The sequence below is a fragment of the Aspergillus lucknowensis genome (assembly GCF_044049455.1).
Source record: "Aspergillus lucknowensis strain CBS 449.75 chromosome Unknown BJX67scaffold_33, whole genome shotgun sequence".
NCBI classification, from domain to species: Eukaryota; Fungi; Ascomycota; class Eurotiomycetes; order Eurotiales; family Aspergillaceae; genus Aspergillus; species Aspergillus lucknowensis.
The window spans coordinates 281,020-305,035 of record NW_027263577.1 but is presented as its reverse complement, the minus strand read 5'-3'; the positions used below and the strand labels follow the sequence as shown (position 1 = coordinate 305,035).

Sequence of the window (24,016 nt, the reverse complement as noted above, 5' to 3'; positions counted from 1 at the left end):
GGGCGACTCCGCGGTCCGACACAGAGGCATTCCTCCCCCTCCCTCTCTTCCCACGAGAGTCCAGAACGCCGAGTGGGAGTGGGAGTGGTGGTGGTGGTGGTGGTGCGAAGACGCTGGTCGGGGAGGTGTCGGTCTCGGTCCCGGTCCAGGCCGCTAATGGTCCATTCGGCACGGGGGCAGGGGCAGCGAAGAGTGAGGGCTCTGTGGGTCGAGGATCCATGGCCAACGGCTTCCTGATAAACTGCATCAGCTGGCCTCTGGGGCCTGAAGAATCTTAAGTAGGGCCGCGGAATGTCGGATACGAGAGAGATGTTCGATGCGGGGGTGGAGGGAGAGAGGGTCCTCCGTCCAAGCGTTTCTCGGCTGGTGCCCTAAGAGCTGCTAAGAGCTGCTAATACGATTCTAGTCTGGCCCCCCATCTTTCCCCCGCAGCCTCGAAATTGCAGGACAAACTGGGCAGATCGGCTCGTTCCGATGGCATCCGGAACGGGCTGTCCTTCCATCGATGAGAGTCTCACGCTTGTCCATTAATGGAATGCACCCCCGAGCCGTTGGCCACTCCTGAGCCGTTGGCCAGCGACTGTGACGCGCCTCTGTCCTTCTCGAACAACCCTATCCAGCTTCTGGTCTTCTCTAATGTGAATGTCGTCGACAGAGAGTTGTCTACCCCTGTTCCTACCACCGTTACACCGTACACCCCCTGCTCACTTCGCCAGCACGACTCCGACTCATCCCAGTAGCTGGTTGCTAGCGTCGTGGGGATCCTGAACGCCTCCCGCTTCGTTTCTCCAGGCGCCACAAAAACCTTCTTCGCCCCCTTGAGCTCCCTGACCGGGCGGGAGACGCGGGGAGAGGAGGGAGGGGAGATGTAGATCTGGAGGGCCTCCGCTCCCGCACGGAGTCCGGTGTTACTCACTGAAACGACTATCTCGACGGCTTCGTGCTTGATGTCCTCGCTTGACAGGTTTGACACCACGAGCTGCGACAGAGAGAAGGCCGTGTAGGATAGACCGTATCCAAATGGGAAGAGTGGTCTCTGGCCCGTCTTGTCGTAGTAGCGGTAGCCGACGTACACATCCTCGCTGTACAAGACGCGGCCATTCTCTGATCGGAAGCTCAGGAACGACGGATTGTGTCGCAGCTCTTCAGGGAAGCTCAGAGGGAGTTTTCCGGACTAAAGCGTCCGATCAGCCGGGGCATTGCCTGTGAAGGGAAAGAGTCTTCCTTACCGGGCTCACGTCTCCAAAGAGGACGTCCGCAATGCCATTCCCGGTCTCGTTTCCACCGTACCAGGCATGAAGCAGTGCCTTCGTCTTGTGTACCCACGGCATCGTCACTGGCGTTCCACTCTGCACGACGACCGCTGCGTTTGGCTGTGCGGCGAGCACTCGCTCAACCAGCTCATCGCTCCCAGGTGGAAGATCCATATGTGGCCTGTCAAAGCCCTCGCTCTCCCACTCACCACTGAGACCGACACAGACAACCACCTGGTCGACGCTCGCTGCAAGATCCACAGCATCCTGGATAGCCTGCTCGCGGTCAATGCGTCGACATCCTCCAACCCGCAAGCCCCCTGGCCCGAATGAAACCACGCCGTGTAGCTTGAGGTTGGAGGTTGGAGCAGTGCCGTACTCCACCAGGATCCTGTAGCTCCTGCCAGCCTCGAGATATTTCGAGCCCCGCTCTTCAGGAGTCCCAATGCCGAAGAATGAAGTCCCTTGTCGCTGGTTGGTCTTATTATCCACAACCAGCTGCCCATCGATGAACAGCTCCCCGGTCCCCGCGACTGTCAAGCCAAAGTCATACAGACCACTCGCGTCGGGCTCAAAGATCCCTTCCATCGTGACGTAGTACAGGTCGCCCGCAACCTGTGGGTGCATATAATCCATCAAGAACGCAGAGCTACTCGTCATGTGCAATACATCCACAGGCTTCCTGCTCGTGTTCGTGGCAGGCTCTGTAAACACCTTGAAGATATACCCCGTTTTCCCGTCTTCTGTTTTCATTTGCGACCCCAGCAGCGGCAGCTCCTTGTGTCCGTACGCGCCCTGTGTGAAGATGACGTCCCCAGTGCACTTGCCTCGGACGCCCTCCAGAGGCGTGACGGCGTAATATGCGGCCAACGCAGCAGACCCACCGCCACAGTAGGTCGCGATATTCGCGTTTGGTCCGATCACCAGCGTGCGTTTCGTCGAGTCGAATGGGAGGATCTGCTCATCGTTCTTCAGCAGGACGATTGACTCAGACGCGGCTCTTCGCAACAGCGCTCGGTCCTCCGGCTTGTCGCGTATGAATTCCGGTGCATCCTCTGGGATCTCGGACGCCCTCGTCCGGTTAATCATCTCCAGCACCTTCCGGACGCGGGCGTCGAGAGTCGAGTGAGAGACCTTGTTCGATGTCACCGCGTGGACGAGACCGGGTCCGCGAAAGCGCGTTGGACCTGGCATCTCCAGGTCGAGCCCTGCGTTTATGGCTTCTGTTCCGCTATACGTGCCGAACCTAGAGAAGCCATCAACACAGATCCATTTCGTCATTATTGAAGAATAAGGCAGCCCAGCCCTACCAATCGCTCACGATGAGACCATCGTACCCCCACTCCTTGCGCACAATCCCCTGCAGCAAGTCTGCGCTCTCACTTGCGTGGCACCCATTGACCTTGTTGTACGACGTCATCAGAGCGCCCGGGTTGGCCTCCGAGACAGCCAACTGAAACGGCAGCATGTAGACCTCCCTCAGCGCCCTCTCCGTCACAACCGCACTCACCGCAACCCGCTCATGTTCCTGGTCATTGCACACCAGATGCTTCGGCGTCGGGATGATCTTCTCATCCTGCACGCCCCGACAGTAGCTGGCAGCTAGCAAGCCCGAGAGAACTGGATCCTCTGAGAAAGACTCGAAGCCGCGCCCGCCCAGCGGGCCCCGCTGGATATTGATCGTTGGCCCGAGGAGCACATGCGCGCCCTTTGCATGGCATTCCCGGCCGAGGAGTCGTCCCAGGTCCCGGAGGAGATCAGGGTCGAAGGTTGCGCCGAGTGCCGTGCCGCAGGGGAGACATGCAGAGGGGACGCCGTTGAAGAAGCGGGTTCCGCGCACGCCGTTGGGCCCGTCGCTCATACGGATCGCGGGGATGCCTAGGCGCGGGATTACCTTTGTGTGCCAGCCATCGACGCCTTTTATCTGTTAGCAAACTTTAAATTTGGTGGTTGAGATGGATCGATCGAATTGGGGCTGTCTGACCCGATAGGAGGTCCACTTTCTCGTTCAGCGTCAGCTCCGATAGAGCGTGGTCTATGTCGATGTCTGCCATGGTGAGTCTGTATCGTCTATATTGTGCTAATTCGTTGAGAATAAAGATGTCGAGTCAATTCTGGGACTCGATGGTCTATATACTCTGTGGCCACATGACCCGCTGCTTGCGTATCGGGATTATGGCTGCCGAGGTGTCTCTGGTCGGTGGTACGGTACACGCAGAGTGCGACGTCGCGGAGTGTCGGGCCACATTGGTTTCCAGATAAGAGGATAAATGGGATGGCCTTCTGTCTTTGGAAGTTGGGGACGCATTGTACGCGAAGCTCTGTAGCTACCATGTGTGTCGGACCGAGATGTCCCCCATCACCCATCCGTTGCACGATTCACAGCTTATTGAGCGCTGGAGCATTGGCATTACTGATCCCATGACCGTGTCACTCTGCCATCCTTTGTTTCAAGGGCGCAGAGCATCAGAACCCAATGCTTGTCTGGGTGTAACGAGGATCCAACAACGACGCCAACCCTAACCCAGTTAGGGCTGGACGGCGTCGCGGAATTTCGGAGATATTTCCAGCACCAAAGCAACGCTCGTGTGGGGGTTTTTTGACCCTAGCCAACGAGAGTGCTCTTCACAGAGACAGGGTCAGAATACGACCCCAATCCATGGTGTGACATTGCGAGCACGCTAAGAGACCCCAGATTCCCCTCGCCCCTGGCCAGACACTCCTGGGGATTGCGGGGTGGTTCACTGCGTCGAAGCTTGCTTGTTTTTTGAAGACTCCGCGGAACGACGGATCTGCAATGAGTCTTTACAGTATATATTAACAAGTCATGCCAGCCTTCAGATCCAAGTGCAGCGACAACTCAACATGGGCGAAATCGAGCACTCTACCGAAGTGGAACACGCCCCGGCAGTCTGGAGCCTGCGCGATGTGCTCCCCCAGGACTCCACGCCGTGGTACAAGCAGCGCCATCTGCTGCTGCTCAACCTCTCCATGGTCATCCCCTACCTCTCCTCCACGACCAACGGCTACGACGGCTCGATGCTGAACGGACTGCAGTCCATGGTCCAGTGGCAGAACTCCTTCGACCATCCAACAGGGACTCGTCTGGGCTCGCTCTCCAACGGCGTCATCTTCGGCCAGATCCTCGCCTTCCCCATTGCCCCCTGGCTCTGCGACCACATGGGGCGACGGTTCCCCATCTTCATCGGCTCGCTGCTTCTCGTCATCGGCGCAGTCCTGCAATGCGCGGCCCAGAACTACGCCATGTTCCTCGTCTCGCGTATGATCATCGGCTTCGGCGGCCTCATCGCCGTCGAGGCATCCCCCATGCTCGTCACAGAGCTCGCCTACCCAACCCACCGCGGCGTCCTGACAGCCTACTACAACAGCCTCTGGTACCTGGGCGCCCTCCTCGCCGCCTGGACCACATACGGCACCTACTTCATGGGCACGCACACCTCGTGGGCTTGGCGCATCCCCTCCCTCCTCCAGGGCTTCTTCCCCCTCCTGCAAGTCCTCTTCGTCTACCTCATCCCCGAATCCCCGCGCTACCTCGTCCAAAGGGACCGCTACGACGACGCCCGCAAAATCCTCACAAAATACCACGCCGCCGGCAACCCCTCCTCCCCCCTCGTCGACTTCGAAATGAAAGAAATCACCCTCTCCATCGAAACCGCAAAGTCCACCTCCGGCACAGGCTACCTCGAATTCCTCAAATCTGCCGGAAACAAACACCGCCTCTTCATCATCATCATGGTCCCCTGCATGATGCAGCTCTCCGGCAACGGGCTAATCGCATACTACCTGCACCTCATCCTGAACTCCATCGGCTTCACCTCCGACCCGCAACAACTCCGCATAAACGGCGGCCTGACAATCTTCAACCTCTTCGTCTCCCTCGCCATGGCCTCCCTCATGGACCTCGCCGGCCGCCGCCGCCTCTTCCTCTTCTCCACAACTGGCATGCTAGCCTGCTACGTCGTCTGGACGGTCCTCTCCGCCGTAAACGAGCAGCGCGGGTTCGCCGATACCTCCCTGGGGACGGGGGTCGTGGTCATGATCTTCCTGTACCAGTTCGCGTATAACGCGGGGATGAACGCCGTCCCCTGGGTGTATGTGACGGAGGTGCTGCCGACGCATCTGCGCGCGAAGGGCACGAACGTGATGCAGATCGCCGCGACGTGCGCGCTTGTCTTCAATGGGTATGCGAACCCCGTGGCGATGGAGGCGATTAGTTGGCGGTATTATATTGTGTATTGCTGTGTGATTGCGGTGGAGGTTGCGGTTGTGTGGTTTGCGTTTCCTGAGACGAAGGGGAGGAGTCTGGAGGAGGTTGCTGTCCTCTTTGATGGGGAGGGTGCGTTTGGGGGGGTTAGTGCGGAGGGGAAGAAGGGTGTCGAGGACCTGGAGAAGGTTTGACTTGCTGAGTTCAGTGGGTGTGGATGTGTAGCCTGAGCTCTTTCAAGGGGGCCGCTGCAGACACACCTGCCTGCCTTGAGGTATACCCTCTCAACCTAATTAGGAAGCTTCATCAAGCGGGTCAAGAGCCCTCAGATTTTGACTCAGAAGGCATACAGATAGAAGTGTAGGCCCTCAGAAAGCGGAGGCTACGGGAACCTGCCTATCTTTAGGCCTGTGCGCCTTTTACAGTTAGTGTACTCTTTCCGAAGGCCTACGCTTTGTTCATAGTTCTTTCTCCATGTATACTGCCTCAAGAATGCCTTCACTAAATAAGCGGGTTCAGAGCCCTCCGATTCGGCTGTTTCTGCCGACGGTCCAATTTTATCCCTGGCCAATGAGACCGCGGCTCGGCGAACCTTAAATTGAATCATATCGCCACCCGATCTGAGAACAACTGTCGGATAGATACTTTAATAGTTTTAAGTGATATATACCTAATCATGTCTACTTTATTACTCTAGATCAGGTGGTGGTTGGGATATCTGGGGACGAAGAATAGCTATTGAACACGGATGTCGCGGGTTCGGTTGCGTATCGAAGGGCAGCCGGCCTTGGCATGGCCGTTTCCCTCGTTCGTGATGTCAACAACTTGAGGTTGCAACGGAGCGAGCCGGTAGTTATGAGGACCCGAGTCCCCCATGAAATATGAAGGACAAGGGTGAGTCTTGTGTTTCCAGCAATAATCGACAATCTGTTCCTCCTTACCTGGTCAATTCCCTACTGACCCTTCACAATGGAGTCCAAGAGGTGGGCCACCTCGCCCAGGTGGGTGGGCTGGTTTGGTTGGCCATGATGTTAGTGTCGCGTTCTTTGAGCAATAAGATACAACAGGCGCCAATACTGATAATAACGTCACTGTATTTGGAAAAACAACGTTGTGTGAGCTGTTCCCTCCCGGAGCTATCACAATGGGAAATCATTCCCCAACAAGATGAAATAACCGGGCAGTACGTCGACGGAAGTAGTAATAGTAGTTGGGAATCACCGCCCATGGATCTTGGAGCCCCATCCCCAATCGATCATAATCTAGATCCACAAGCCAAACCAAACACTGACGGGAGATCAATTCCGGTCAAGGAAACTACCTCGTCAGGACTCTGTCAGCCGACCTTGTGGGGGATAACTAGCCTGTAGCCTGTAGCCTGTATCTATGGATCTTCTGGGGGAGTCAGTCAATTAGTAGCCCCATGACATAAGGCCAACCAACAGCAATGGCGATTCTTGCCAAGTTCCATTTCGTGGTTGTCGAACCCATGGGCCGAGTGACCTGTCGTGGAACAGGTGGTTTCATGACAGGCAATCTTCGACAAACGCCTGGTCTGCCCAGACCAGGTATGAAGGTGGTTGTGCTGATCATATCCAACATGACCCCGACCCGACGGGACCAGGCATGGCGGTGGTTGCGTGACGGACAGGATCTAATGTAGCCTTGACCTGTCAGGACCGGGTATGAAGGTAGTTATATCATAGACGATATCCAACATGGCCTTGACTTGCCTGGACCAGGCATGAAGATGGTTGCATGATAGACAATATCTCCCCTACCCTTGGCCTGACTGGACCAGGAATGAAGGTAGTTGCATCATACAAGATGGCCTTGACCTGCCCAGACCTGGGCAAACCCGGCTTGTTCAAATGGTCAGATGGAGGTGTCAATGGATATAAATACTTCCATCTTTACTACTCCTTGTTACACTTCTTTATTCCCCGTTGGGACCGATCCTCCTAGAGACAAATTGTACTATCTCTTGTTCACAGATCTCCCTTAACATCCAGACCTCGAGTTGGTGATCACCATGGTCCTTCAACTCTTTAACCATGCCCTGGCCTTGGCCACTGCCCTTTGTCTGGGTGTAGCACAGGCCTCCCCTCATTCCCAGCTGGCGTCTCGAGATCTATATGTCCCGCCAACTACTTGCACGCCTCTGGTCTATGGCGCCCAGAACACACCCGTTGGAGGCAACGTGTGTATCACTATTCAAGACGGCACGGCGACAGTCACATTCCCCACGGTTAGCGGAGTCACCTACGGGACAACCCATGTTTGGGTTGGCACCAGCCCGCCCACAGGAACCAACCCTGGCCAAGTACCAGGACCGCCCGGCCAATATCCGTACCAGTGCAGTGGTTCTACCTGCACTTTCCCCGTGGATCCTAGCTGGCGGGTATGCGGCAAAACACTCTACATTGCGACACACGCCGAAATTTCTGGTCCGGCGACCGGTGGCCAGACGGCATGGGGTTCCGGACCCTGCATCGTGGCTGGGGCACCTGGCAACTGCGCCAAATTCTGGACATTTACGACCGAATGTCGGTGTGTGGAGGTTATCACCTATACACCCATCACTACAAGTGTACGTCACTTCACATTTTGGGACACTAGGAGATTTTTGACACTAACAATCCTGTCCTCACCACAGACTATCTGCACTGTTATCCTTACTAGTCTATTGACCAAGACAACCACTATTCCAGCACCATCGCCAACGACAACAACAGCAACCTGCACCAACCCTAGCCCAGGAATCGTTACAACAGAGGGCACACCCCCCTCTACGAGTATTGATTGGGCTTGCCCAACTACTACAGGGACATGCGCAGCACCCACTTGAACTGGGCACCAATGTCGTACCTGCTGGGGCGGTGAAGCTCTTTCGTGGGTTTGGAGAGTTCTTCAAAAGCAGAAAAATGAACGAATATGGATGGGCTCAATTTCATATCAAAAATATTGATTCTGCGATGTTGGTGTCTGCACTCACTACCTTGGAAATTCAGGGATGTTAATAAAAACTAGTTCGATAACTGTGAGTAAATATATATGATCTCCTTGCGTCAACAGATTATTTAGCTAGCCTTCACATACCTACGGTGGACTCAGCGTGGGGGTGATTTATGTAACTGGGATAGTTGGAAGTGACCGTCACTTCCCATACAAACTCCAGCCAAGTAGAAGGGGAGGTCACGTTCTTTACCCGCTGCTAGCCTAGTTTAACTCTAAATTATGTAGAATATCTTTTTTAACCGCTTGTGCTGCTTTTGTTACATTTTTTATATCCGACTAGAACCAAAAAAGCAACATAACAGAGGCCTAGATTACTTACCTGTTACTTTATTAATACTTACATAGTATAGTATCCAAAAGACATGCAGATTAAGTACAGGATCTATAAAAAGTAGCTGGAGATCAAATTAGCCTTAAGAAACCATTCTAAGACGGTGCATGGGACTGACTATTGTTGGCTATGGTCCACCCTTGGATGAAGCAGCCCGAGAAGCCAAATGAAGGAAGGGGATTGGTTTCAAGAAAGACTCTCCAAAGCGTTGCTGGTCGTATCGGACCCTGAAGGATATTATCAAAAGCTCTGTTCTGCCTGGCCAGATCAGTAATATCTCCTCAGAGCCGCCACAGAGCATGTGAAGGTAACAACCGATGAAGGGCAGGCTGTGAGACGAAAACTTTGCACTCCAGTTAACGAATCATCTCCGAGGAAAAAGTCTCCGCGGGCTGGGCATCCGGGTTTTTTGCTCTTGGCAGGATCTCGGCAGATTGTCATTAGGTCGGATGAGCCTGCAGGATGCAGATAAGATGGAGATGCGATCCAGTTGCAGTGACTGGGTGCAAGGTGGATGTCAAAGGCGGGGTTATAAAGAGTGGTTGGTTCCCATATCCATCAATCAATTCTGGTTCTGCGGTCTCAAGTAGTCGTACCCCAGCCATCATCACCATGTTTCTCCAATTCCCTCTTGTTCTCCTTTCTGGAGCCCTCGTAGGTTCCGTATCAGCGGAGACCATCCTTGGCGTCACTGTGTACTCTCGCCATGGAGATCGTAAGCACCCTCACACTCCTGTCGCCGCGCTACTTGCTGACGAATACTAGGCACCTCGAAGCACTACCCGGGCTACATGCTCACAAACCTTGGCCTGCAGCAGAACTTCCAAGTTGGCTCAGACTACCGAGACCTGTACGTTTCGTCAGACTCGGCAAAGCAGATTCTCGGAATCTCCGAGGATAAATACCTCCCTGCTCAGGTCTTCGCATCTGCACCCGACGAGGCTGTGCTGCTCAACACGGCCACCGCATTCCTCCAGGGTCTCTACCCACCTCTCGAGAGTCTCAATGAAGAGATTGCCTCTCAGACCCTGAACAACGGAAGCACATACACCAACCCCCTGAACGGATACCAGTATGTTATCCTCCACGGCGAGGAGAAAGAAAGCCCCGATACGATCTGGATCAAGGGCGACGACGAGTGTCCGGCTATTTCTGTTCTCGCCGACAACTTCGCCCAGAGCGCCGTGTACCAGGAGCGGGTTGAGTCGACGCGTTCGTTCTACCGGCAGTTCTGGCCGATCCTCCAGGACGTGTACGACTACGCCACCGAGGCAAACATGTCGTACGAGAACGCATTCGACATCTTTGATCTGATCAACACCGGCACAATCCACAATGCCTCGCTCAAAGATGCCGTTACCGGTGAAGAGATGTTCCAGCTCCGCACGCTGGCCGACAGCCACGAGTTCGGCTCGAACTTTGACGCCTCTCGGCCCGAGATGGCCATTGGTGCGCGGACCCTGTCGCAGGCAATCCTGTCGCACCTCAACGAGACCGTCACCTCTCACGGAAAGACCAAGTTTTCGCTCCTAGCCGGCAGCTACGACACGATGATGGCGCTGGCCGGTCTGCTGGACTTGACGGCGGCTTCGACAGATTTCTTCGGTCTCCCCGTATATGCGTCGACCATGGCGTTTGAGCTTCTCACCGAGGGCAATGTGACCGAGTTTCCCCGTGACACTGACGACCTCAAAGTCCGCTTTTTGTTCAGGAATGGCTCGGATGGCGGCGCACCGCTTACGGCGTTCCCACTGTTCGGTGGGGAGCAGGTGACGCTTCCCTGGTCCGAGTTTGTGACGGAAATGCAGGAGAGGGCGATCGCAACTGTTGCGGAATGGTGTAGAATCTGTGGGAGTGAGCAGGGCTTCTGCACTGCCGAAACGGCGAGCGAGGCGGGCGCCTCTGTTGAAGGGAGCAGTGGAGGAGGCATGTCGAATGCCGTGGCCGGGGTGATTGGGGCATTTGTGACCCTCGGCGTTGTTGGAATTATAGCAGGGTTAGCTTTTCTCATGCTCAGAAAGAGAGCCACTGCTGCCCCAGTGCATGAGAATGGGCCTGTGGAGAAGGGCACGGGCAGCATCAGCAGCTGATTGCTTACAGCTCTGCAAATCCAAAGGAAGACAGCTCTAGTAAAAATCGAGTTAAGACAATTAATTGGATCGCGACTTCTCTTGAAGTTTCCCTCTGAAGCCCCCCCCGCTCAGCGCCCTGAGCAGGTGACACATCAAATAACTCGGGAAATTGGATCTTAGCTCCTCATTCGCCCAGCGCCTTCTCTTCAACTATGCAGCCGCCGATTTACATCTGCTAGCTAGCTCGGTGGCCAGAATCCCTGGTCCGTGGCTAGAACGTCCGGGATGTCCATCCAGTTCGGCTGCGGGTCCACGGAATGCGAATGCGTGCTTTGCCCACCCCGCCGGGAGAGGATCCCATGAACCGTGTCTAGACTGTCATTAACGGCGTCGCGAACCCGCGTTTCTGTACGAGACGCCGACATCCCCGCCTCAATCGCGTCGGCATGGGCCAGCATGCCGTGGATGGTCGCGTACAGTTGCACGTTCGTCTCTGTTCCTGACCGGATCTTCTGAAGAAAAAGATCCAGGAATCGCTGGACGGCGGCTTGCATCTCGCGCCGGACATACCCTGTTCGCGGGTTTACCGGGGATGGCACGCCGATGTCGGACTGATCGACGAGTTCTGCGCAGAGGAAGAGGGCGCACTGCGTGTACGCGGCTGGGAATAGGCTGCCGCTGGCGACCCGGAGCTGATAGAATTCGGCGTCGCCGGGGAATACCGATCGGGAGAGTAGGGATAGGGTTGCTTCAAAGCAAATTTTGCGAGAGTAGTACAGGGACTGGTCCTTTATTGCGCGAGCGGCAAAGGGGTGATGAAGAGCCAGCATGGTCCGCTGGAGGAGTTGGTCGAAGAACTGGGTTTGGAAGGAGGTCGGTGGCGGGCTGCAACTGATGCGATATGCTTCGATTCGATCCGAGGCGAGTTTCATCAGGGATGATAAATCCGCGCTGAGCTTCAAGGCCTGCTCGAAGGGCTGTTCGGCCGGCCGGAAGCTATTGAGGAAGCGAACAATCCGGAGACGCACTGCGATTGTCTGCGCAAGTAGAAGTTGTAAAGAGCAGGAGGTGAGTTGGCTCAGGTCCTGTCCCAGCAATGCAAAGGCTCCTCCTTCTCCACTCGTCGTCCTCGGCGATGGACTGTCCAGCGCAGCGTCATCCACGTTGAGCGGAAGTTCCGTGTCGTAGTCGTCCACACCAACACAGGGGACCAAGCCATGGTCCAGGCAGCTTTGCAATTCAAGCTCCAGGATCGTGGCCCACAGACGGCGTCGAGATTGGATCTCAAGCGTCGAGGGTTGTTCTTCAAATGCGCACCGCGTCGGGTCAATGTGCAGCCCCATCAGCATCGCCGTGCGCACCAAGGTCGCCGTCCCGAAACAAGACTGGTCCTCTGGAATCGCGAGAAATTGGCATGCCAGTGTGAACAGACAGTGGACACGGATGCTGTCCAAAACCCGTCGCTTTTTGTACATGGGGGAACCAAGCCACGTCCGGGCGACGTCGATCCATTGCAAAACGGTTGACCGTGAAACGGCCAGTTCCTGGGAGGACGCCGCCCACCCTATTGCCAGGACCAGTAGGAGAAGAACTTCGAAGTTAGCATCGGAGGGGGTTGAGCTGCTCCATATGTCGACATATCTTCGGTAGAACGACGGAACACTCACAACCCCCAGGACAGATTGGGTCGTGCGTAGATAGGTCTGCAGCAAACGGTCGGCCACGCTTCGTTCGGGGAGCAGATCTCGCCGACTCCCCATCGCCGGGATAAACGCCAAACGCTGGCTCTTGACTTTCTTCGCGGCGGATTTGCATTTTGCAAGTGTTGTGTTGTTGTCCTGACGTGCTCGGGCCTCCAGCATATTCATGACCGACTGGACGACGGCCGACTGGAAGCGACAACCTACATATCAGCATTTGTACTACGACCCCCAGCTCGGGAGATGTTCTGCACTGACTCACCGGCTGTGCGAAGTTCTTCCAGTGGCCTGGACCCAAGTATCGGGATCTGGAGAACATTCCTTGAATGCGAGACTTGCTGCCACCCGGAAATGGAGGGGACAAGGGAGGATCCCCGCCATGGATCAATGCTAGATCCAATGCCATATCCGAGGCGCCAACATCAGCCGGTTCGTTCCACCCTAACAAGTGGGATGGCAGCATGGACTGCACGTCCCCGGACGAACTCGTCGCAGGGCCGATATTGCCAGCACCGCCGGGGGAATGAACAGAAGTGACGCTGGGTGTCCGGGAGGTCTCAAGGCCCAAGGAGCCTGTGGAAAAGTCGCTCGGAAGTGGGAAGCCTACACTCTGCTGGAGGACGGAAAAGCGCGTATCGTGCGCCTCGAATGGGGCCGTGGTGGGCGTTATTCGGCTGTCACAGACGTAACTGCACGAGGGCACATTGGCTTTGGAGCATTGCCCGCACGGAGTTTGTCTGTCGCAGCGAATTTTCCGGCGCCGACACTCTTGACACGCAAACGCGGGGCGCCTCTTCTTTTTCATCGGTTGCCCGCCCAAAGTCTCCGGTGTCAACTCCATCAAAGTCATGCCATTTTCCATTCTCCGTGAGGCGAATGCCGGATCGGTGCCCAGCGAGGAGGAAATGAGTATAGTCCGTGCAAACGAAAAGAAGGGCTCCGGTCCAGGGCTGGGTGGGGTGGTGTGTCAGCGTGGATCAGAGGTGCGATACGAACACATCGATGGTATCCATGCCTTTCAGTGGCACCCATACTGCTTTCTATTGTGGGTGCAGCACACATCTTTATCATGAACGCTTCTTCACTTTTTTTCTACCCTGGGTCATTAATCAGCTATCCTATACCCACCATGCCTAAATCCACTAATTCCGATGCATCCCCATGGATCCCTGGCACGGGGCCACGCATCCTGCGCGTGGAAAATACGCCTCTCAAACCAATGAAGGCCGTGAAGAAAAAGTAATGAGATATCTTAAAGCATATAGAGTTTCCTTCACGGAAAATGCAGCCAGATCTTTTCCAGGTCTTCACCTACCAGCAAATCACAGCTAAGAATCCCCTTACGGCAAATAACCGATCTATTAAGGCCAGTTGCGATGGGGAGACGGTTGGATAGGGAATAAAAGACAGCTCCTGGTATAACTCTACCACCACTAGCTGAGCACTTGAATCAGGGTTTGGTTGAAGCAGCAAGGATACCTGAAGGGAATGGGGAGGTTTTTCCAATGTTTTCTTTGACCCAGGCCCTTCTTGTTGAGTACATTGAAAAAAGTATGAAAAGTATGAAAAGTAAAGACGTGTGGTGTACCCACAATGGACAGTGGCATGGATCCTCCTCCACGTTTTCCTGGCGTGATTGCCCTGCAGAAGCTGAAGTTATCATTGTCTCACTCCTCGTATGCAACTCTTGGGAAGGTGAGTGGACCCTCTCATATTGATGCAGATGATGATGGTCTGGCTCACCGAGGATCAGCGGGAAGGATCGTCATCGGATCAATCTTGACACTCTGGTTGGGCGTCCAGTTTTGGTTGCTTCCCCCGAACGTCAAAATCCTGTTCCCGTTCCCGTTCCAACATGGGGTGCGTCTTGGACGCTGACCCAGCAATCAGCAAGCACAGTGATGTGGCGCTGAAGAACCTTCAGCAACAGGGATCTGCTGATCCGAAAAAGGAAAATGGACAAGATGACATATCGGGAACGAGTATCGATTCAGACACACGAGCTCACTTCGGAGCGCCGCTAAACTACAACGTTGTCCTGCTCATCGGTGCTCGACCTCGAAACATGAGAGGTGGGAATGGAGAGACGGTTTCATCATTTATCGCGGCTGTAAAGTTGCTCCCCATCACGCAACCGATCATCATAAGCTAAACCTTCGCGGCCAAGTTAAACCCGCCGCGCTGGATCCTCAACAGGCAGAACACAACACACGCCGCGAGGGGGAGAACTCCCCCGTATGTCCACGCTGCGGTCCAATCCAGACGACTCGAGTCGTGCTGGAGAACGGCTCCCGCACCGGGCCCTCCTGGTAGGACGGCGAGACCCAGCATACCATACGCCACGCCCATGCGGGCTCCAAGCTTGGATTTATCCTGCGTAAACAACATGAAAAGTAATGGCGGCGTGGCAACGAAGAGACCAGACAGGAAGCCAAAGAATATGGCCGTGCAAATGATTCCCGCTGCGCTGCTTACTGCTAGATTGGAGAGTAGGACGACACCAACAAGAAGAGATCCTGTGAAAGTAGTTCTTAGCGTCTAAGCTATAACAAGACGAAGGGCTGGAATGTGGCCTCTGGAGTAGCTTACCAGGAATAATGACATTGACTGCACCCATCTTATCAGCTAACCAGTTGGGGAGGACACGGCCGATGGAGGAAGCGGCATTAAGGATTGGCAGGAGGTATAGGGCCAGTGAGCCATTGACCCAGCCATTTGCCTCTCCAAAGTATGGAATGTAGAAGAACGCCACCTGGGAGCCAGCGTATCCCAAGAAGCACCCGAGGACACAGAACAAGAAAGGCGCATCTGTAAAGGCTGTCCAGTCCACCATTTTACGCACGGCAGGCGGTTTGACTCTCATTCTTGACACAGCAATTGGCAACATCATTGTCCCCAAAACAATAAAGCCAATGATGCGGGTCGTCCATCCAAAGCCCACTTGATTGATAAGATTGATAAAGATAATTGGGTATAGGATGCCACCCAGCGAGCTCCCAGTGGCCACAAGCCCCAGTGCCAAACCCAGCCGGCTACTGAAATAGGGTTGAATGACGGCGAGTGCAGGGACGAAGAGGCAGCCTCCCCCAAGGCCCATAATGAAGCCTTGGGCGAGGACAACTTGCCAGTACTCCTTGCAAATTGACAAGACCATGTGCCCAAAGACGAGACCAAAGGCACCCACCACGATCAACAGTTTCAAGAAACCCCGGTCATAGATGGGCCCCACCACGGCGCCAAAGGCGAATACAATGAGCGACTGAATGGAGCCAATCCAGGAGATGTTGGCCGAAGTCTCTTCGAACATCAGGCCACGTTCGTAGTAAGCCTGGTAGTCCCCAAACGTCGTAATGATACCTGATTGAGGTCAAAGTCAGCTGAGATCCATCAAGCGTATGATCGACACGGTAGGTACACTCACCCATCGTGTTGAATACCATGAACCAACTGCCCATGACCTGCAGCCAGGCCGCCATGCCGCCGTTTGGGGCGGGATTGGGAGGAGGGGCCTGGCCTGTTGCGAGAGGAGGTGAGGATGCCGATGACGGTGCGGACGAGGGCCCGCCTTTCTCGTCCGCAGAGTCGCCGAATGGGGGCGTTGCAGTGTCGATGTTGGTCGCCATCGCGATGCAAACACGAACTTGACGTGCAAGTCAGCCGAAGGCCAGGCAACACAATTGAGGAGAGGGAAGCGAAGTCGTCGTCAGTCGTGAAAATACGAGCTTGGGGCTGGGGGCTGAGTGCGCGAAGTTTAACACTCCGCGGTGTTTTCCCCATCGACAACCCCTGGAAAGGATGGTCATCCATGATGGGAGTCAGGACCCTGCCCGACTGGGCGGACATAGCAAGTAAGACCGCACACATGGGGCGTAACTCCAGTTATATCCCAGTCCATCGTGCGGGAGGCGGCATTTTCATCCCAAAAGAGATAGAAAAGGCCGCGGCTGCCGACGATCGCGCCAAGCAGCGGAGTTAAGGCCGAGACTCTACTTTAAAGCCCGCAAGCGAACCTTGGGAGGAAGTATGGAGGATGCAAGATCAACAATCGCAACCTTGGAACCATGGTCTCCCTTCCAACCGTCAGACAGTGCAATGCACGCGCCGCCTCCCATGAACACGCGGTCTGTGTCTTTGCGGGCGCCACGAGCGGCATTGGACCCGGCACCCTGGCGCGCCTCGTTCAGCTCCGGCCAAACTCCACATTCTTCGTGATCGGCCGGTCCGCCACTCGGTTCGCCCAAGCCCAGCAACAACACCTGGTCCAATCCATCCAGTCCCAAAAAGGGTCTGGCTGGGTGATCTTTCTGGAAGCCGAATTCTCCGTTTTAGCCCAGGTAGATGACGTGCGTCGCAGAATAGCTCGTCTTGAGAACCGAGTTGATTGGTTGTATATGAGCCCCGGCATGATTCCCTTGAATGGGGCACAATGTAAGACACCGATCTCGGATGGGGGATTCATCGATAACAGACCTACCTAGATACCAGCGAGGGCCTTGAGACGTGTTTTGCTCTTTCGTACTACTCTTCAGCTGTTTGCGGGCGACATTTCTCAGCAATGGGCCTCCGAACTGCGCCATCTCTTCGAAGCCAGGGATCTTGCCGTGGAAATCCTACAAGGAGGTGAGGTCAGCGCAATTCAATTCGCTACGTAACTCTGAGGAGGGCACGGGAACGTTGTAATAGTTGTAATACCTCCATAGTCGCCGCTGGAAAACTGAGCTTTGCTTCATTCCGAATCTCGTCGATCAGGGCACGCGGAATGACAAGTACATCGCCCAGATCTGTTAGCATGCGGTATGCCTCGTTGGGGAAGAGTACACGGGCTCTCGCAAACAGTCGAGTACTCGAGGCTAAGAACGCTCTCTATCGAGAACGGACGTATGTTAGCATGTACTGGCTGTCTTATAGTACTCCCGTGGCATGAAAGCTTTCGGCGTACTTTTGCTTCAGTCGACGAACCGAACCAGGGCACGGGGTTGATGGAGGGCAGCCTTGGAATATCGGAACGAGAAAAGCCGCCACCTAGGAACCATAGAAAGCTTCCAGCGAGGACCAGAAAAGCTGCCGTCGCGATCTGGACTGCCCTCGCGGGGTCGTCAAATTCTTCGAAGACGGACAGAGGGGCCCATCCATGCTGGGAACTGAACGGGAGAACGAGGGATATCTTAGTGTTCATGCTCATGTTAGCTGCATTTGCAAATCAATTCGACGCCTATATAAGTGGCAGAGTGGAGTGCTTCGCTATATACAATACAAGATCTACTCTTCTCTTCTCGCATCCTACGATGAGCTTAGACCGATAAGAGTGAATGCCTCAGCATGATCCTTTCGACCAGATCCAGGGGCAAATTCCCGCTCCCCCAGAAAAGTTCGCCATTCCAGCCTATCGGATCACGAAAAGAGCGCCACTATATGTCCGGGGAACAGTAAAACGGTCGGCTTTACAGTTCGCCATGACATGGATTCGACCTGGGTACGGGCCCAGCCTCGGTCTTTTGCTTCCCAATCGGGAAGTCAGCGATCGGCTAGGGCTTGCGGTCACCCGTTCACTGTCTGGAATCTCCGCAGAGTGAGGGTAATAACCCTGACGATGTGAACTGTTAACTAACTTTAAGCGATCAAAGGATATCTTTCATATGTACAATGTCGACTATGCCCATTGTGCGGGCTTCCTCTCCCGGCAGTCGCGTAATCCTTGACCCAGCAGACAACAGGTAAGGGTCATCATCCCTTACCCCACTATCAATACCATCCCCCTCCATACAGGCATCCAAGCTAATGAGGGACCTCGGGATACTTCAGGTTATCACAGCTCGACCCACACGCCTAGTACAGACCAATATACGCCGATCCACCGCAATTCTAGCTCGAATCCCCGCTACACGGCGTCAAGCACTATCCCATCGGCGCAACGGCCGGCTCATTCGCAGAATCAATGCTATTCCCGCAATAGCACTCGCGCGCGTACTCGACGCCCGCATAGGTATACTCGTCCGCCTCACACGCCCTGATGCACTTCTGCACCGTCATGTCGTCGCCGCTGGAGCTAGCCTCGGAGAGAACACGCTGCCCGTCAACATTGTCGCGCGTGCAGCCGATCCACGCCCATTCCAGCTCCCCAGTCACGTCGGTATAGTAGTGCTGGGGTTTTCCAATTTCCGTGGGGGCACCGCAGTCCTTGATGGGCTTTGCGTCTTCGGGACCAGCTTGCACGGGGTTGCAGCCGGGGAGTGCGTCGAGCCAGCCGGTGACTTTTTCGTCGATGGAGGGCTCCAATATGCAGCCTGAGGTGAAGGTGTCTTCGTACAGAGCGAGCACGGCGCACTTTTCGATGTCGCCGCCTTCGTCGTCGCAGGTGTTGATTGCTTCTTGGAGGATATCGACGTCCCATCCGTTGACCTGAATGCTGTTAGCTTCTGTCCAACGTTTTATACAGGATGGGGCAACACGCACAAAGTCTCCGTGGAACCCGTAGCCCGTGGGGTCTCCGTTGGAAAACAAGAACGGCTGGCTGTCGCCGTACCACATGTCTTCGAAGTACTCCGTGCGCCAGATGACCTCGATGAAGATGGAGACGATCTTGACTGGATGAGACGCCGGACACGCGCCGCCGTTGTATGTCTCGGGATACGCCATGTGGGATCGGTGGTCGGGGCTGTCGTAGTTCACGCCATCCCAGCAGGAAGGGAAAAAGACTTGGCTTCGCAGGCCATCGGGGCAGTTGTAGTTCGGCAGTCCGTTTGTCTCTTCCCTCGCGGGCCCATCGTAGTCCAGACACGCGTAGCTTCGCGCGTCTGCTTCGGGCGTGTCTTTGTATTTGCGATCGTATGGGCTACCGGCGACCATGCGCAGGTCTTTCGGCGGGGCCAGGATGGTATCGTTGTTCGGGTCCGGTCGCTGTCTATAGGTAGTTCCGGTCAGTATTCCCGATCCATAGGGAGACTGCTATCCTAACGAGGACAAGAAGAGATCGCATCGCACAGGTAGTAGATCAACGCCCCCCCGTTCTGGGGCACCTGCGTGAAGCTCCCGTTTTCAGCCTGGTAGTACAGAGTAGGAATCCAGTAGTTTGACTTGTCCGCCTTCGGAGAGCATGAGCTACATTGCGACTCCTGCGTTTGGTTGTAGTCCATTGTGAACCCGAACCCGGATCCGCCCATAATAGTATGGACATGGCCGGCCGCCAGCCCTGGGTCCACGATCGGGTCGGCCCGCTCGACCACCAGGGGTGTGCTGCAGGGGACCTTGAAAAACGCCGAAGCCAGCTCCAGGCATGAGAAAAAGAGCGGAAGATGTCGAGTTCCAGCCCGCATCGTTGAAAGAAGTCGATCCAGCGAATGTATAAGGTGCAAATGAAGGGAATGACTGCGAATGACCGTCTGACGCATCCGTCCGTCTCCCTGGGGCCGTCAGGTTTTGTACAGAGTACATCCTCGCCCCCAATCCCTCTCTTCGCACAGCGCTTAGCATTCATCCCCCCTTGTCATCTTCAGCCAGGGGTCATTCATTGTGAACCCCTTCAAGGATTCGGCGCTGTGCCACCAGTCGCACCATTTGCGGGGATCGCAGCAGAAAGGCGCCTTGGCTCCTCACAGAGGGATTCTGAAACGCACCCGAGACGGCCGGCAACATACCGGCTCCATGGCGCGTGCAACGTCGCTCCAGGTGGAGCTGTCGCATCCCCTTATCGGGGCGTATTTCCCTGTCGAGGAATTTCGGTCGGCGGGCCATCCGCTACTACGGGGGCGCTCGTTCGTCGAGCATGTTGTCATGTATGCAGCAGGAGACACTGCTCGACCTGGTGTTCCGGCGAACGGAACGCAAATAACCTCCGTTACGCTCAGTTTTCTGCCTATCTCGAGGGGCTCAGTAACTATTGGAAGCCCAGATCCTGCGGACGATCTAGTCATCGAACCCCCGCTATCTATCGAGCGAGGTCGACCGAGCCGTCTGGCGACGCGGGCTGAGGACCACCGCGAAGCTCTTCCTAGGCACAGAAGCTGGACAATCATTTATCGAGACCGAGACTCCGCCAGACAATCTTGAGCCCATTTCGTTGAATTCGTCGGATGGGTATTTGGATGCATGCGTGAGGCATCACACTGCGTATGGCCTTTCACTCTACAACCCTGATCCAAGTGCCATTCCTACGCCTATTGCAGCGCATATTCAAGCTGTCGTTTATGCGTTGGAGGAGAAGGCTGTGGATATAATTCCTAAAATGAATAGGTAATACAAACCAGGCTTGTTATCCAGATCTGGATCTTAGGCTTGAGCTGTTGGGGGTATACTGCTCGTGCTGGCCAGGGCCGGCAGAAAATTGCGCGCGCAGACGGTACTACGGGAAGGGTGATTGAGGGACGAGGGGCGTAATAATAGAAATGGGCTCACTGTTCCCCTGGCTCCATACCATTTCGACAGAACATCGAAGACCACCTCGTACACCACACCCTCTACTGGCACCCCGTCTCAACCCTGCCCCCTCTCACCCCTCGGCCTCCTCACCATGAACTACCCCATTAACTCAGCATCATATCTCCAATTGACAGCGAAAACATACCGTATACTTATGCCTCCCAACCCCCCCAAAATCCCCCGCATCAAAATCTACCTCCCTCACAACCTCAAACCCAAACCGCTCATACAACGGCCTCCCCTCCTCCGTCGCCTCTAAATAAACAAGAAGCCCTAACCTCTCAGCCTCCCCAACTCCCCAGTCCAGCAATGCACTCGCAACCCCCCGCCTCTGATACCCAGGATGCACAAAGATCGTCTCAAGCTCAACCCGTCGCCGCAACCTTAACTTCCCAACATCCCCCTCCCCAGATCCCCCAGATCCGCCGCCCGGTATAGGCGTACCCACCCGCAGAACCCCCCTCTTCCCCTCAACAGCCATAGTATAGAACCCCCTCGTAATAGCCTCGTCCATCTCGGGGATACACAGTCCCAGCAACTCATCGACGACCTCGTCTACAGAGTCGGTGATGACTTCGTCGTCCTCGTGGACGACCCACCGCGCGACGCCGATGATCTTCTCGTTCCCATCGTCCCCATCGCTCGTTGCGTCGACGACGGCCTTGAACATGGCGCCGTGGGGCATTGTGGCGATTGTCGCGAGGCGTCGCTGTGTCTGTTGCTCGAGGGAGGTGCGGGAGGGCGGGTAGCTGTTTTGTTTGTAGAGGAGGGAGTTGAAGCGTGCGTATGCGGTGTCGGCGAGAGTGAAGGCTTCGGTGTAGTCCTGGCGTGTGAGGGGGTGGATTGTGAAGGGGGTGTTGGCCATGGTGGGCGCGGAGGGTGGTGGCATTTTTGTGGCGGGGGGTGTAGGTTCGGGGTCGATGTAGAGAATAATAATATTATTAAAAATAGGAGATCGTGATGATGGAGTGATTGATCTGTGGGCGAGGATGATGCTGGAATAAAGTCCGGTCGTCGTGCATGGCAGGAAGGTGCAGGGGATCTCACATCAGCAGAGGAGAAAAAGCAATCAACCACCTGCAGTACTAGGACCCTCTTGCTTTCACATCCAGAAGTATACGACGATTATTCTATCTAGTAATCTGCTTCTTCCAAGAATGCTATGCAACACCTCCATCCCCTCGACCTGACGATTCACGTCCGTCTGCTCCGCATGCTGACCCGGTGTAATAGTCCTCCCGCACTTGGACGTGAAGACGCCTCCAGTAAATCCACGCTTCGCAAACAGGAAGGAGATATCCTCCATCGAGTCCCATGGCCTCCGGGTAGAAGAAGTAGACCATTGGGATGAAGACGGCGTTAAGCACGGCGAAGATGATGAACGCGCGCCAGCCGATGTTGTCTACGCAACGTCATTAGTTACGACACTCGAGAAGCAATATGGGTTATATGGTAGAAGAGGGGCATACCAAAAGCTAACGGGGTCATCTTGACAACAGCACACGCGGCCATCCAGTTCCACCCCGACGCGATAGTCTGCATACGGGTGCGCGTTCGTGTCGTGGAGATTTCACTCGGACAGAACCATGGAACGGGTAACCACCCGATTCCGTAGAATAGCTGGAAAGATGAATATAAACGCTGTTGCACCATACACCGCATTCGTGTTATCCAGCGATAGGAGAGTCGTAACCATAACATCAGCAGCGTCCTCCGTCCGCATCAGTCCATGGGCAGGACCGGAGTCGCAGAACCAACGAGGTACGTGCATTGAATCGCACCGCCGAGGATAATAGACAGATCCCGACCCTTCCCCATCGTCGTCTGGAACATGACAAGTCTATGGTAAGCCGGTGACCTGCTGTCCCAGCTCAACTGAAATCGTAATAAAGAGACAACAGAGATTCTGCTCTCCACCCCATGTGAAGAGTTCCTCGAATCGGAATGATCCGCCCGTTTGCTACTCTTCGAGCCCGACTTGGAGGTCGACGATTGTGCGGACGACTTCGGCGTCGTTGGCCGGTTTTTTCTCGATGGTGGCGATGACCTTGCGGGCTTCTTCGTGGTAGTCGCGATGCACGAGCCGGCGGGGTGTCTCGGGGAAGCCGATAAGTTGGAGTATTAGGCATATGGCGTAGACCGCTTGGAAGGCGGGAGGGAAGCGCCATTGGAAGGAGGATTCTGTGAAGCTCATGCCGTAGTCCATCCTGCAGACGTCAGAATATAGCCCTCACAAGAAAGAATGAATTCCTACCAGTACTCAAAACGGCACTAAGAATAGTAAACGTCCCCTGCAAAGTTAGGAGCGCACCCCGATACCTGGCTGGCGCACACTCAGACTGATAGACGGGCGCAGTAGAGGAGTTCATTCCATTCTCAATGCCCGTGATGGTCCTCCGAACAATCAACTGAGCCACCGTCTCCGAGGTTGCGAGGAGAATAGCACCGATAATCATGATCCCTCCACACCCTCCTGGACCTTCCAGAAGACAGGAGGAACGAACCGGGGTCAATTAACCCCCAGACTGTCGCCCGAAATTGCCCCGAAGACACCCGCCCCTCCTCCCCACAGCCGTCACGGTCTCAAATCAGTGGCACGTAAGACGGCGATCCAAGGCCAGAGGTTGGCCATCGTCAAACTGAAGTGTGGGGATCGCCACTCTTGGGAATTAGTATTCCATCTGTCGAGACCGGATTCAGTTTCGGAATAAGTTCCTTCATGCTTGAAGAACTGAGGAATGTCGAGAATAAGAAACCGAGAGCTGGAACCTGGTTGAGGGAAGGAGTGTCAGAAGCTTGCTTTCTCTAATATATAGTATGTCCTTGTGTGATGTGTCTGCACCCCACTGCTGACCCCTCACGGAACTTGTACAATGTTCCATTCCGAAGGAGAGACTTGCGCTTTTCTAGATATGTGACAATCTCCAGGAAGACGACTCGCTGCGGTTATCTGGCTGGGTACGAGTAGAAGCCATCACGACGAGGCTTTGCCTGTGGTGGCC

The 24,016-nt window shown here is 55.1% G+C and overlaps 9 protein-coding genes across 9 annotated transcripts; 3 read left to right on the top strand and 6 right to left on the bottom strand.

The window, feature by feature from the left end:
- Window positions 1–274: 274 nt before the first annotated feature.
- On the bottom strand, window positions 275–3,307 carry BJX67DRAFT_373370 (beta-glucosidase H; the record flags this gene model as incomplete). Its single annotated transcript, XM_071031387.1, has 5 exons — window positions 275–371; window positions 612–1,174; window positions 1,230–2,499; window positions 2,564–3,170; window positions 3,238–3,307. 5 exons carry the CDS (start codon window positions 3,305–3,307, stop codon window positions 275–277), a joined length of 2,607 nt encoding a protein of 868 aa, XP_070884293.1.
- Window positions 3,308–4,118: 811 nt separating this feature from the next.
- On the top strand, window positions 4,119–5,998 carry BJX67DRAFT_389516 (general substrate transporter; the record flags this gene model as incomplete). The annotated part of the gene is made up of 1 exon (XM_071034511.1): window positions 4,119–5,998. One exon carries the CDS (start codon window positions 4,119–4,121, stop codon window positions 5,670–5,672), a length of 1,554 nt encoding a protein of 517 aa, XP_070884292.1. The 3' UTR covers window positions 5,673–5,998.
- A 1,425-nt stretch (window positions 5,999–7,423) lies between these two features.
- BJX67DRAFT_187226 (uncharacterized protein) lies at window positions 7,424–8,542 on the top strand. Its single transcript, XM_071025266.1, has 2 exons — window positions 7,424–8,068; window positions 8,135–8,542. The coding sequence occupies exons 1-2, from the start codon at window positions 7,511–7,513 to the stop codon at window positions 8,324–8,326; spliced, it is 750 nt and encodes a 249-aa protein (XP_070884291.1). The 5' UTR covers window positions 7,424–7,510; the 3' UTR covers window positions 8,327–8,542.
- Window positions 8,543–9,439: 897 nt separating this feature from the next.
- BJX67DRAFT_373368 (histidine phosphatase family protein) lies at window positions 9,440–10,917 on the top strand (the record flags this gene model as incomplete). The annotated part of the gene is made up of 2 exons (XM_071031386.1): window positions 9,440–9,542; window positions 9,593–10,917. 2 exons carry the CDS (start codon window positions 9,440–9,442, stop codon window positions 10,915–10,917), a joined length of 1,428 nt encoding a protein of 475 aa, XP_070884290.1.
- Window positions 10,918–11,138: 221 nt separating this feature from the next.
- Window positions 11,139–13,461, bottom strand: BJX67DRAFT_383053 (uncharacterized protein; the record flags this gene model as incomplete). The annotated part of the gene is made up of 2 exons (XM_071033365.1): window positions 11,139–12,788; window positions 12,862–13,461. 2 exons carry the CDS (start codon window positions 13,459–13,461, stop codon window positions 11,139–11,141), a joined length of 2,250 nt encoding a protein of 749 aa, XP_070884289.1.
- A 1,286-nt stretch (window positions 13,462–14,747) lies between these two features.
- BJX67DRAFT_373366 (major facilitator superfamily domain-containing protein) lies at window positions 14,748–16,222 on the bottom strand (the record flags this gene model as incomplete). Its single annotated transcript, XM_071031385.1, has 3 exons — window positions 14,748–15,115; window positions 15,189–15,956; window positions 16,021–16,222. The coding sequence occupies 3 exons, from the start codon at window positions 16,220–16,222 to the stop codon at window positions 14,748–14,750; spliced, it is 1,338 nt and encodes a 445-aa protein (XP_070884288.1).
- Window positions 16,223–18,494: 2,272 nt separating this feature from the next.
- Window positions 18,495–19,912, bottom strand: BJX67DRAFT_389507 (DUF1996 and WSC domain-containing protein; the record flags this gene model as incomplete). The annotated part of the gene is made up of 3 exons (XM_071034510.1): window positions 18,495–18,998; window positions 19,053–19,500; window positions 19,581–19,912. The coding sequence occupies 3 exons, from the start codon at window positions 19,910–19,912 to the stop codon at window positions 18,495–18,497; spliced, it is 1,284 nt and encodes a 427-aa protein (XP_070884287.1).
- Window positions 19,913–21,068: 1,156 nt separating this feature from the next.
- BJX67DRAFT_383049 (GNAT family N-acetyltransferase) lies at window positions 21,069–21,879 on the bottom strand (the record flags this gene model as incomplete). The annotated part of the gene is made up of 2 exons (XM_071033364.1): window positions 21,069–21,110; window positions 21,160–21,879. The coding sequence occupies 2 exons, from the start codon at window positions 21,877–21,879 to the stop codon at window positions 21,069–21,071; spliced, it is 762 nt and encodes a 253-aa protein (XP_070884286.1).
- A 204-nt stretch (window positions 21,880–22,083) lies between these two features.
- On the bottom strand, window positions 22,084–23,532 carry BJX67DRAFT_389505 (uncharacterized protein; the record flags this gene model as incomplete). The annotated part of the gene is made up of 7 exons (XM_071034509.1): window positions 23,301–23,532; window positions 22,979–23,221; window positions 22,755–22,854; window positions 22,484–22,634; window positions 22,355–22,416; window positions 22,186–22,314; window positions 22,084–22,113 (listed from the first exon to the last, which is right to left on the bottom strand). Exons 1-7 carry the CDS (start codon window positions 23,468–23,470, stop codon window positions 22,084–22,086), a joined length of 885 nt encoding a protein of 294 aa, XP_070884285.1. The 5' UTR covers window positions 23,471–23,532.
- Between the last annotated feature and the right edge of the window lie 484 nt (window positions 23,533–24,016).